General features: G+C 39.3%; 1 protein-coding gene across 3 annotated transcripts in view; it reads right to left on the bottom strand.

Annotated features, from left to right (window-relative positions):
• PLEKHG1 (pleckstrin homology and RhoGEF domain containing G1) overlaps positions 1–12,702 on the bottom strand; it is a 218,034-nt gene that overhangs the window by 14,912 nt on the left and 190,420 nt on the right. For all 3 annotated transcript variants that reach the window (XM_045011616.1, XR_006578438.1, XR_006578439.1), the window contains 8 exons: positions 12,325–12,456; positions 8,262–8,444; positions 8,070–8,165; positions 7,750–7,836; positions 5,311–5,344; positions 3,703–3,798; positions 1,181–1,219; positions 50–72 (listed from right to left, as the gene is read on the bottom strand). In XM_045011616.1, coding sequence (XP_044867551.1) covers positions 50–72; positions 1,181–1,219; positions 3,703–3,798; positions 5,311–5,344; positions 7,750–7,836; positions 8,070–8,165; positions 8,262–8,444; positions 12,325–12,456 — 690 coding nt within the window. The remainder of the gene's footprint in view (positions 1–49; positions 73–1,180; positions 1,220–3,702; positions 3,799–5,310; positions 5,345–7,749; positions 7,837–8,069; positions 8,166–8,261; positions 8,445–12,324; positions 12,457–12,702) is intronic.

The raw sequence follows: 12,702 nt of genomic DNA, 5'->3' as shown, positions 1-12,702 counted from the left end.
CCATGTACTATTTGAATCTACTAAGATATGGAATACAAAAAGGACTTACCTTGTGCATCTCTGGACTTATTTCTGAAAATATATATAAAAATATGTACAGCATGATAAATAATCATAGAAGGGTCAGTTTGTGCCACTTTATTAATGTTACATTAATATTTCCTCCGTTCAAGGCTGAATCTTGTTGGCTAAGATTTAGAATTAATTTGCTTCGTGCTAAAGCCTTACTTTCCCCATAAATAGAATTAAATAAATAAGTGCAGTTAAAAATAGTCATTTTATTGTTGCCCCTTGTTGACCTGAATGGCAGTCAAAGTCTGGGGCCCTGGGGATGTTCCAGCTGGAAACAGAAACTGATGGAGTCTGGTATGTTCTTTGATGTTATCTTTATTTGCAAGGAATGTACAAAGTCCTGATTCTCCAAATGCAGGAGGAACCAAGAGTAGCTAGCATCTTCAGCCAACAACAAACCCAAAACTCTCTAGCTTCCCCGCCCAGTCATACACCATGCTCAGAGGCTACTGTTGGCCCTCTTGCTGCAGCCTCTCCCTCTGTTCTGTGTATTCTGATTTTCTGTGTGTTCTGCCTCCAACCCACCCACCTCTAACACAAATCAACACTCAACAAAATTCCTCTGCCCACTCAGTCCAGAAACTCCTGGGCAGGTTCACAAACCATTTTGTCTTAGGGGGCGTTGGGGTGGGGGGGCTTGTCGTTAATGTATCCTGACAGTGATGTTTATTGAAGGGCATATTCACACCCTGTCTCCAAGAGGGTAGGAACATATGAATAACTGTGTGTATATGGGACTATTTACTTGCTTCAGTGTTTGCAGGATCAGGCCTAAACACGGACATACAAAGGTAAGGATAATACCCTAACTCATTTTGCTTTCTCTGCATTGCAATTTTCTCAAGGCTGAGGTTGCATACTATGGGCAAGATAGTCAGCTGATGTAAATCAGTGCAACTCCATTACCTTTAACTACATCAGTTTATAAAAGCTGAGGGTCCAGCTCTACATGTGCTGCAAACTAAGCACAATGGGAAGAGTCATGAAGAAGATGATAGCACATCTTTAAATTCCATTATGTTGGTTTACCTAATTTATGGTATGTACTGCTTAGAGTGTTGATATTTTATTGTTAATAGCATATACTATTAGATACAACATAACTTACCGCTTGGCTTCATAACTTTATGGACTCTAGACGAAGGTTCTGAAAAGGATAAACATAGTTAACTACAGTATTCCAAAGAAAGCTACTGGTATCTTGGCCAACATTTTAAAAAATGAATGCCAAAATTTAACCTCTTGAGTCCAAACATAGGGACCTTGGGTTGGATAATGGGACTTGTGCTTCTAAATCACGTAGGTGATTTTGAAAATCCTGTCCCTTAGTAACTAGCTTGGTTTGCATAAGTACTGAGTACACAACTGAAGTCAATGTATGTGTTTGAAATCGGTGGGAGTTGCTTAGCATTTCTGAAAAATCAAGCTACTTGTTTAACCTAAATTTGTACTTAGGAGCCTAATTTGAGGCCTCCACTTTTGAAAATCTGTCTAAATTGCTGGAGATTTACTGCTCTATTAGAAACATTTGGTGAGATTTGTAGTTTAGTATTGGTTGAAAGTATAAGTTGAGTGTTCCAAACAGGACCATTCAGTTAATATTTCACATTGTCAATGTAATTTTACACCTTGGAAACATTATGTATAGAGATTCTGCTTGAAAAACAATTGAAAACCTTTAATGGCTTGATTGTTTCTCAGTGGTAAATGTTGCTTTATGTTAAGTCACTACATCAATACTCTTGCAAACTATACTTAAATGACTTGGTATAAACCGAATATTACATTTCTCTGATCTAATTGATCGCTGTCTCTGAATATTTCATTAAGTAGTTGAAGATGGACATCATAAAAAGTTGGGATTCAAAACTGGTCAAACTATGTAAACATTTCAACCGCAGGAAGAAAAACAATAAATAACCAGCAAAGGTTATTAAAGATGATAAAAAAAGATATTGTATTACTCTAACTAACAGTACCATTTATCAAATCTCTAGCCTTCAGAAGGCTCATAGGATTCTGATTTTTAAAAAGGCTTCATGTAATTAAGGTAAAAACAGGTTCCATGGTATTAATTATTCACCTTTAAAAAAAATAAGCACGTCAGTGTTACATAAAAGTACTTGGCTTTCTTATATATCCATAAATAAATACATACCCACAAACATCCATTGTTTTAAAAAGTGTGCAGTTTGGATTTTATGCTAACATAATAAAATCAAATGGCACATATACCACAAAACTATTGAAACAACCAGTTAAGAGATGCCTGTATTTTTTCTCTACCCAATCTATGAATGATTTACTATGGCTTTAAAATCTCACTTTGCCATGACACTCAGCAATATGCATCCTAGATATGGAAATATGCAGCTTCATTTGAAGCCCTCTGTCACCTCACAAAAAAACCTTAGCTGTAAGTAATGTGTCTCTCTCTCTTTCACTCACATACACCCAACCCTCAAGAGGACCGTCTATCACTTTCAAATATACTAGGCAATGAAAAGGCTCAAGTTCAATTTTTTTTTATTTAAATTTTATTTTAGTTTAGTTTTTGGCACATTGCTACATTTCTACTATATTCAGCAGATAGAAAGACACAATATTATTTCTATAGTACCTTCTAAGAATCTCAAGTTACCTCTCAAACACTAATTAACTTTTACAATATCTCTGTGAAATAAGCAATATGAAACCCCACTGTATGAACTGTATGAGATTAAGTGACAAACTTAAGGTTACTATGGTACAGTCAGGAATGGAACCAGGTCTTCTGGTTCCCAGTCTTGTGTCTTATAAACCACAGAACATTCTCCTCATCATTCTCCAAAAACATCTTAAACTAGGCTAGTAGCTTGTGAGGAAAGACAAAACAAAAAACAAAAACACACACACCTTATTATGTGTTTGAGTGTATGTGTACTGAGTTTATGTTTATGTGTTTTGAGTTTGAAAGAGAAAAACTGATAAGTAGAACAAACTGGACATTTTCCAATGGGCCGTTTTTCTGTCAGAAAATGCCATTTGTACCATTCAGTGGGACTGTCCAATTACTACAGAAACAAGGAAGGTTTTGCCATGGAAACCTGCCTGCCAGCTTGCCTGCCTAGCTCCACAGAAGCCTGGGTTCTCAACTCCTCAGCAGCCAGCCAGCCTCCTGATTCCTCCTCAGTAGCATGCCCCCTGCTGTTGTTAGCCCAGGAGTAGCGCTGCTGGACAGGGACCTGGAACAGGTAGCAGCAGCACCGGTATTTTTCCATCATGGAATATTCCCTTTTCCCAGAAATTCTGAGATTTGAGGTTTTGTTCTGATTCAGAATGAAACAAACTCTCCAAAACTCACAATTTCCAATGTGATGGATGGTGTTTTCTGGGGAGCTCTACTGATAATTTTATTTCAATAGGGAGAATTTTAGATTAGGAGCTACCTACTGATTGCAAACAAACATGACAATCTGGGGGGGGGCAATACATTTCAGTTTTAAAACAGCAATCAGTGGAGGGCATTTTCTTTTCACATAATGCCTCTTACAGTAACTCAATCTTTGCCCCCTTCCACGCTATGTATAATTTGAAAAAATTTCAATACATTTTCCTTTAGCTTTCTTTGACAGTACACATTTTAATCACCTGACTTCCTTCTCACCCTCCGTGGGGTAAGACCTTCTTTAGAATTATATGATGCTTTCATTTCTCCCTCCGGTGTATAGTGGAATCCTGGATGATCTATAAAACAATCAGAGGCATCAAAAAATGTTACATATTATTTGATGTGTCACATCAGCACTTCTGGGAAGGGTTTACCTTCCTTTTGTGTCTTATATTGTGGAACATACTTTGTCAGAGCTGGTAATTGTTGTAGTGTTGTCAATGAGCTACTGAAAAAACATTACATATTTAATACCACTTTACCAATGGATTGCTAACACAGCAATATTGTTGCACAATTACTGTGTCTAACTTAATCTGGATGTGTGTACTACAGTCACAGTCAGTGCCCTCCTGTCCTATTTCCCACAAAAAAAAATACGAGTCTGCTCTGCTCCAAGGCTTATTGGGCATTTAACTGTATTGTGTTTAAATCTATAACTGGAGTGAATTTTACTAAGGCCTGGTCTACACTAAGAAGGGGGGGTCGAACTAGGGTATGCAAATTCAGCTACGTGAATAGCGTAGCTGAATTCGAAGTACCCTAGTTCGACCTACTCACCCGTCCAGACGCGGTGGGGTCGAACTCCGCAGCTCCCTCGTCGACTCCGCCACCACCGTTTGCAGTGGTGGAGTACCGGAGTCGACCGCAGCGCTTCCGGAGTTCGAACTATCGCGTCTAGATCAGATGCGATAGTTCAAACTCCGAGAAGTCGAACTCACCGCATCGACCCGGAAGGTAAGTGTAAACCTACCCTAACTTACCAGAGATTTCTAACAACATAGGGGACAGGGAGAGCTGGTCAGAACATATCATTAGTAAAAGCAGAAAGTGAGAGAGAGAAAAAAAGACAGGGTAAGGTGGGGGTTGGGCTCGTCTTAAATGTTAGGTAATGTTAGCCTTAGATATTGCTAACTCTGACGGACACATATATGTACACACACCCCTCAAAAATATTCATGGGAGAGAACTCTGGAGGAAAGGAAAATCTGTCAGGGTCCCATTATGGGGTTTTCTTGGGGTGGTTCTTTGGGTGCTATTGCCTCCTGTGGAATACCCTGCAATTCTACTCTCATATCTTCCTAGATTGCAAGAGGGGAAGGCCATCCATGAGGAAGCCTTTTGCCTCCCTGGTGGCTCTGTCTGGATTCCAGACTTCTATATTACCAGAGAATCCCTAGTTGGCAGCTCCCCCATGATGCCTGCTTTCGTAGGTTTGCCAGCATGCAGAATAGACAAAGAGAAATGTTAAAGCCTCAAACTGCATTTAACTTATTCTCAGCTTTTCAATGGGTCCTGGCCAGGAGGAGATAATATTGCAGAGGCAGCTGACCAACCACACCCGGTCCCTGATCAGAATAAGTGCCAGATGGAACGGTCTATCAGTGGTCTGATCTAACCTTCCTGTTTACTATCAGCCACATCCTGTTGGTTGCTGCGTGGCCTCAACTCTCACTGATCTGCACAGGATCAAGCCTTATTTTAAAGAACATACACACAGGTTTCTTGTATTTTAGATGAAATCTAGAGAATATGTAGCTAAAGATGAATGGTTGAAAAAAATTATATAGTGAAAGAGAAAAACTTACGTATTGCATCCATTTCTAGAATTGCCTGCTTGGCCTGAAAGATATAAATTGTGCAAAACCAAGTCACATAATACAACTATACTAAATACTGTCACATGACAAATACAGGAGCTCAAAAATTAAAATGTATTTCTACCCAATAAACATTATAAGCAATTTTTCTTTGGTCACTTTATATACAGTGTAGATCAGGGGTTCTCAAACTGGAGGTCGTGATCCCTCAGGGAGTCGCAAGTATTACGTGGGGGTGGGGTGAGGCGTCAGCTTTCACTCCCAATCCCCATTTTGCCTCCAGAATTTATAATAGTGTTAAATATAAACAAAAAATTTATTGGGGAGGGGGGTGTCACACTCAGAGGCTTGCTGTGTGAAAGGGGTCACCAATACAAGAGTTTGAAAACCGCTGGTATAGATGGTTCCCCACACTATGCATTATACTGGACTGGCATTTTACTCTTCCACATTTAGTAAAATTAATTTTCCAGGTAGCAAGTAACAACTGCTGCTGTTCACTGTACAGATTCCACCACAATTCCCCTTGCCACCCACCATTCCAGCAGTGCCAAGGTAGCAGTGAATGGCTACATTGTATTAGCTGGGTATCTTTCTAGTATGAGGAAATGCCAGCAGGTGTGAAACTGGCAAACCTGATTATACCAGCCCCTCAAGTGGATATGTTGAGAACATGTAGCACTTTGGCTAGATTTGGCTTGGCAGACAGACCCTTATGGGACTGTTGTCAGCTGTGGAATTTGGAGCAGCCCAGAAGCTGCTCCAACCTCTGCTGGTACCAGCACAAAACTGGCACCAGCATCAAATCTTAAACATAATTTGGGGATTCTAAATATATATCCATTTGAATGTGAATACTTTCTGGAATCTTGAGTTATCATAACCAAAAAAAAAAAATCCAAAACAGTTAAATTGGAAAACTACTCATTTGTTAAGAGGAGAAAATTTATTGTGTGCCATGAAAAACAAGTATCAACACTGCTCCCTCTAAGAAATTTCTAACCAGATTTATTTTTTAAATGTATTAATGGATGTCATCTGCCCTTGAGACAAAAAGTGCCACCAAAAATTAATATTTTATTACTGTTTAAATAGCAAAGTCAATATCCCAAGACTTTTCCTGTGTTAATATATTTCTAAAGAAAAAAATATGAGCTATCATTGGGCATATGATAACAAGCAGCAGCGGCTCCAGGCACCAGCGATCCAAGCGCGTGGGGGGCACCCTGCCAGTCCCTGCCAGGGCAGCAGTCAAGCTGCCTTCGGCAGCTTGCCTGCAGGAGGTCCACCGGTCCCGTGGATTCGGCGGCGGGACCGGGGACCTCCCAAAGGCAACCTGCCTGCCATGCTTGGGCTGGCACAAAAGCTAGAGTCGCCCCACAAGCCAAAAAAATAAATTTAAAAGCTTAGAGAGTGTTTGCATTTCTAAGGCTGCAGTTCAGTTATCTTCCACTAGGTGTCATGAATTGACTACCATTAGAAAAGATTTTGGGGGGTGGGGGGTATCAACACGTGTGAGTAGACAACACTAGATGTCTAGATGTTTATTTTATTTTACTTTTTTTGTTAGCATAAGTATAAATTATTTCTCAGGGTTGCAAAGGGGTAACCAAGATTACTCTTTGTGATACAAGCAATATGTTGTATTTGGGCAGGAGACTTGGGTAGAAAACGTTTTTAAAAATCTATTAAGGACTAAAGAGAGTTTAAGATTAATAAGTAGCTTGGTATAAATGTATCTTCTAGTGTGTATCCAGTTTTCTATTATAATGTTCATTATATTACAAATATAGGGCCATATCCTTCCGGCAGTTTTTATGCAAAACTGCCACTGACTCTAGTGGGAGTTCTGCATACAAGAATAACAAGATCAAGCCCATAGCTTTTTTCTAAGGCCTAGTCATCAGTTGGGTTTAGGCAATTCCAGAAATACATTGCTTTAGCTATACCAAGGTAACTGCACCAGTGCAAACCCCCCAGAGCAGAAGTACTACACTGGCATAAAAAGTGACTTACGTCAGTCCAGCTTACCCCAGTTTTAAACCAAGCTAAATTATACTGATGCAAGTCACTTTTTACACTGGTGCAGTGTATCTACATTACTGGTTTGCTCTGGTGCAGCTACCCTGGTATAACTACAGGTGCAAAAGGACAAATCCCAGGGTAGACAAAGAGTATGATAAACAGATGAGATTCTAGGATTCATGTGCCAACTCCAGTAGATGTTTTTTCTGGAGCTTTCCCTTTCAGATTTATGAATCATCTGAAGATGTAAAAAAAAAATCAACATATTACCTGAATTCCATTTCATTCACAGAGTGAGGACTTTTGATATAAAAAGCTGCTTCCAAATTGTCATGTGACTGTCTGCTAATATAAGTGCCTTAAATAATACAAATTTTTAGATTAGAGAGTTAGTTTATTTACCTTAGCAGGAATTTTAGCAGGGTGATTTTCTAGAATTAATCTCTTCAAGTGAAGAATCCAAAGGCGTTTATCTTGCTGTGATTTAGCCTGTTGTAAAATCATGAGATAGTCAAATAACTCATTACTGTAGCCACTCAGGGATTGGGGAATATAGGTACACGGGTGTACACGGAGTACTTAATGTCAGAATCTGGCCCCCCAGTACCACAAATATTAGGGGAGATGGGCTTTAAGTACAGAAAATTGGGTGAATGTTTTATTTGGCATCATGCATAACAACATGTAAGGTTACGTTCAGAACGGGGAAGTTTCTGTCATACCTGCACGGTGTGCTGCATCTTGGGGTTTTTGTAGTGGAAGACACTAAAGCTAAGTGGTTCCTTTGGTATTACTTCAACAAGCATGAGATTGCCACACTGTAAAGAGAGAAGAGAGAGTGAATCACAGAGGAGAGTATAAAGAAAGCTGAAAATTGGTTCAATCAGCACATTACAATGTGCTCCATAACATACCAATATATGAGCTTTGTATGTAAACATTTCTTCTCTCTTCTTTGTAATAAGCAGCAGTTTGTCAAAGAGGAACAAAGTGCGCTCATTTTTGGCTCGTTGAATACGGAATGTTCCTTCTAAAACCAGCTCCCCATAGCTAGTGAGATCTGGCCCTTTCCAGTTAGTGAGTAAACTTTGTATCTCCTGAAACAGAGAAAACAATGCACATTCTGAACAGTATTTTATTAAATGAGTTTCAAATTCAAAGTATGATTTACTGAGGACATTAGGACATGTTCTATTTCAACTAGAGCTGGGTGAAATTTTTTGACAAAACTTTTTCTGTGAAAAAGTGAAAATGTGCTGACACCAAAACGATTAGCAAATTCAAGTTGACTTTGCTGAATTATTTTGGTAGAAAACCTAAAAAAAAAAAAATCTGACAATTATGAAATTTTTATTTTCAAAATGAAATATTTTGAATTTTCAGTTCAAAGCAACTTTTAATTTCAAAATTATCTTTAATTTTAATCAAAAAATCAAAAACATTTTAAAATTGTCAAAATTGATATGAAATGGTTCAAATTTAACAAAAACAATGCATTTTGTTCAATCCAAAAACTTTATTTTTATTTATTTTATTTTTCTGTTCACTGAAAATTCATTTTCAGGTCAATCCAAAACAATTTTTGCCCAAATTTTTCAGAATTACCAGAAAATTGAAAAATCTGTTATTAGCTCAGCTCTGTTGACAACCAGCCTTCAACAACGTAAAATTCCCACGTGATGGCTGTTTAAGGGCCTATGTGAAAAGAGTTAGTCTTCATGGTGGATGACAGGTGTCCACATTACAAAAACTACCATCACAATTAGCTGAATGAGCGCTCTTGTTGCCATTCACAGCCGAGATGACAAGGACTGAGCACAGAGACTGAATTTTGGCAATGCTGCACTACCTCGCAGCACCATTACCTGTCCTGTGAACAGGTCTGGTTCCAGGGTTTTTGCTGCCTCAAGCGGCGGCGGAGGGGGAGGGGGAGAAGAAAACCGTGATTGGCGCCTGCTCCACCGTGATGCTTTCTTCTTCAGCGGCAATTTGGCGGCAGGCCCTTCCCTCTGAGAGGGACTGAGGGACCCACCACCAAAGAGCCACCGAAGAGCCGGACATGTCGCCCCTTCCCCTGGGCTGCCCCAAGCACCTGCTTGCTGAGCTGGTGCCTGGAGCTGGCCCTGCCGGTGAAGAACTATAAAACTTCAGTTGCTAGGACTGTTAATCTAGCACTTCTCACCAGCACTAAAAAATCTTTAAGTTGCCCTATTTTGGTCCAATTTTTCTTAACATTCTTTCTGCATGTGATTCTTGTTACGGGTGATTGGCCTAGCAGGGGTTAGATGTAAGCAACCTGGAGAATAAAAAAATAATTTACAAATATGGACTCCAACTTGCACTGCTCCCCCATCCAGTCTGAAATAGTCCAAATTTGGTGACCTTCTGGGAAGGCTGCAAAAGAATCCGTTTGACTGGGCTTGGGAAGAAAGCTGAGGGCATGCTTCGTAGATGAAGGGGAGATGGCTGGCTGAGTTTCTATTGAATTGATCATTTAATGTGGCTGAGTTATATCTGTATTGCTAATTGTATGTTTGGGTGACAGCATAGTTATTATTTAAATCAAAATAATACATACAAATAAACATAGGTTAGCACAGTGATAGCCTTAAGAAAATGAAGCTCTACACTATCGCGCTCTCCTTTCCTTGTTTCTTCTAGTTGCTTGTTCTCCAATTCCATTGGCATAACTTCTATAAGCATCACATCTTACATGTCAGGTGCTAGTAACCCATGATTACACCCATTGAGGACAGTTTCAAAAAAATTTCCAACCAAAGCTAGCACTTCTTTAACTCTGGTGGTGATAGCAATGTTGGGAAAAATGTCCTTATTACAGATATGACCCTACAGAATTACATTTCTAAGATAGCACACAGTTATGAGCTTCTTTCAAATAGCACAGTGATTGCTGTACATCTGGCAATACATTAAAGTAACATTTCTGGAATATACACAAGACTGTGATTAAAAAACACAATGAATGGAAAAGTTCCAATTGTATCACTTCTCTCTAGTAACTTGTACATCAGTTAATGTGTACCCCAGAGTTCAATTTCTTCACTTTGGAAGAGAATTCATGCAGAAATGCAGTCATAGTAGCTGCAGAATTACAGACACTTCATTATACAATAGTACATAGAAAAGACATCACTACCCCTGTAGAACACAGAAATTACTACAAACTGAGCCGAAAAGGTTTTCCCCAACCCACATATTTGCCAGCTCAGACTGTAAATTATGAAACTAAGTTTTCCAAAGCATCTAACCAACTTTATTGCCAAGTATTCATAGATTCATAGACTCTAGGACTGGAAGGGACCTTGAGAGGTCATCGAGTCCAGTCCCCTGCCCTCATGGCAGGACCAAATACTGTCTAGACCATCCCTGATAGACATTTATCTAACCTACTCTTAAATATCTCCAGAGATGGAGATTCCACAACTTCCCTGGTCAATTTATTCCAGTGTTTAACTACCCTGACAGTTAGGAACTTTTTCCTAATGTCCAACCTAAACCTCCCTTGCTGCAGTTTAAGCCCACTGCTGCTTCTTCTATCCTTAGAGTCTATGGTGAACAAGTTTTCTCCCTCCTCCTTATGACACCCTTTTAGATACCTGAAAACTGCTATCATGTCCCCTCTCAGTCGTCTCTTTTCCAAACTAAACAAACCCAATTCTTTCAGCCTTCCTTCATAGGTCATGTTCTCAAGACCTTTAATCATTCTTGATTATCATTCCAGATATCAATATCCATATTTATGTCAGTGACTTAGGTAAGGTTACATGGGCTCAGGGAAGTCATTTTAAATTTATATTCCACAATTAACAGACAAATATGGGATTTTGTGAGCACCATCTCTGCTCAGAAATACAAGAAACAAAGAGTAACTTCTAGATGACTTGAAGGGGAGACGTCTGCTTCCCCATATTCTTATCCCCATATCCCTGCTGGTTTCCCTAACACAATAGAAAGTATATGCAACCTTTTGTGAGAAGGTCTGGAGTCAGTGCAACTTTGAAAGGGAATGATGGTTCTTCATACAAAGTCTGCACAAGAAAATCTACTATAGACTACAGCAGGGGTCAGCAACCTTTCAGAAGTAGTGTGCCGAGTCTTTATTTATTCACTCTGATTTAAGGTTTCGCATGCCAGTAATACATTTTAATGTTTTTAGAAGGTCTCTTTCTATAAGTCTATAAATATATAACAAAACTATTGTTGTATATAAAGTAAATAAGGCTTTTAAAATGTTTAAGATGCTTCATTTAAAATTAAATTAAAATGCAGAGCCCCCCCAGACCAGTGGCCAGGACCCGGGCAGTGAGAGTGCCACTGAAAATCAGCTCACGTGCTGCCTTCGGCACGCGTGCCATAGGTTGCCTACCCCTGGACTACAGTGACTATCTAGAGTCACTCCCTTTTCAAAAAATGCTTCATTGCAGAGCAGCTGGATTTTTTTTTATAAGGCATATTGCTGGCTCTGACCACTTCTCTGTATATTTTACACAGCAACTCATAGGCAGATACAGCCACACTTCAATAGCTCAGAGGAAGAGACAAAATAAGCAGTAAAATGAGAAATGTCTCAAACCAAACAAAATTAAACAGGACAAAAATCTGAAATAGGGACTCACAGGAGTTCTCAAAATATATGTGCTGTGGTTAAATAGCAGTGGTATACAATGGAAGTGTCAGGAAGACAGAAAAAAAGTTATTCTGAAAACAAATATTTAACAGGATGCTGCTCGTAAGATAGTTCATTCGGAGGTTCTTCTGTGGCACCTATGACCAAAATTTCTGAGTTCAAACAGATGCACTCCCAGTATTCAACTAGAGTCTAGGATGTAGCAAATACAGGCACAAATTAAAACAGAGTAATAGAAAATGCTGATGGCATATGTACTAACAGCAAAAGCAAGTCAGTGACAAGAGAAAAAGTTGCCAACAGGCCATGAAATATCTTTGTGAACTCACCTGCAGCCTGATAGCATGTTCATGTTTCCTCTTCATGTCATTAATATGCCATGCCACTCTCTGCATTGTATCTATGGCATCTAGCACCACATCATAACCCTCAGTGTCCTTGTCAAGGTGGTTTTCTATTTCCTAATGAAGAAACCAGTAAGGAGACAGTTATTTTCACCTTAACTTTTCAAATTAGATGCAAGGTTTCTTGTCTTGGCATCAAAATCTCTGAAACCAGTATTGCTGCCTCTGATATTAGTGTGTTGTCGTCACCAATTTGGGCTAGGCACAATTGGCCAGGCAAACCCTTACAGCCTGTAGTACCTCTACTGATGCAAATGCACACACTAGCAGAATGAGACTTGAGCCACCAACACAGTATGAGTA

This window comes from Mauremys mutica, chromosome 3 (assembly GCF_020497125.1).
Source record: "Mauremys mutica isolate MM-2020 ecotype Southern chromosome 3, ASM2049712v1, whole genome shotgun sequence".
Lineage (NCBI taxonomy): Eukaryota > Metazoa > Chordata > Testudines > Geoemydidae > Mauremys > Mauremys mutica.
The sequence above is the reverse complement of the archived record's forward strand: the minus strand, read 5'-3'. Positions and strand labels throughout refer to the sequence as shown.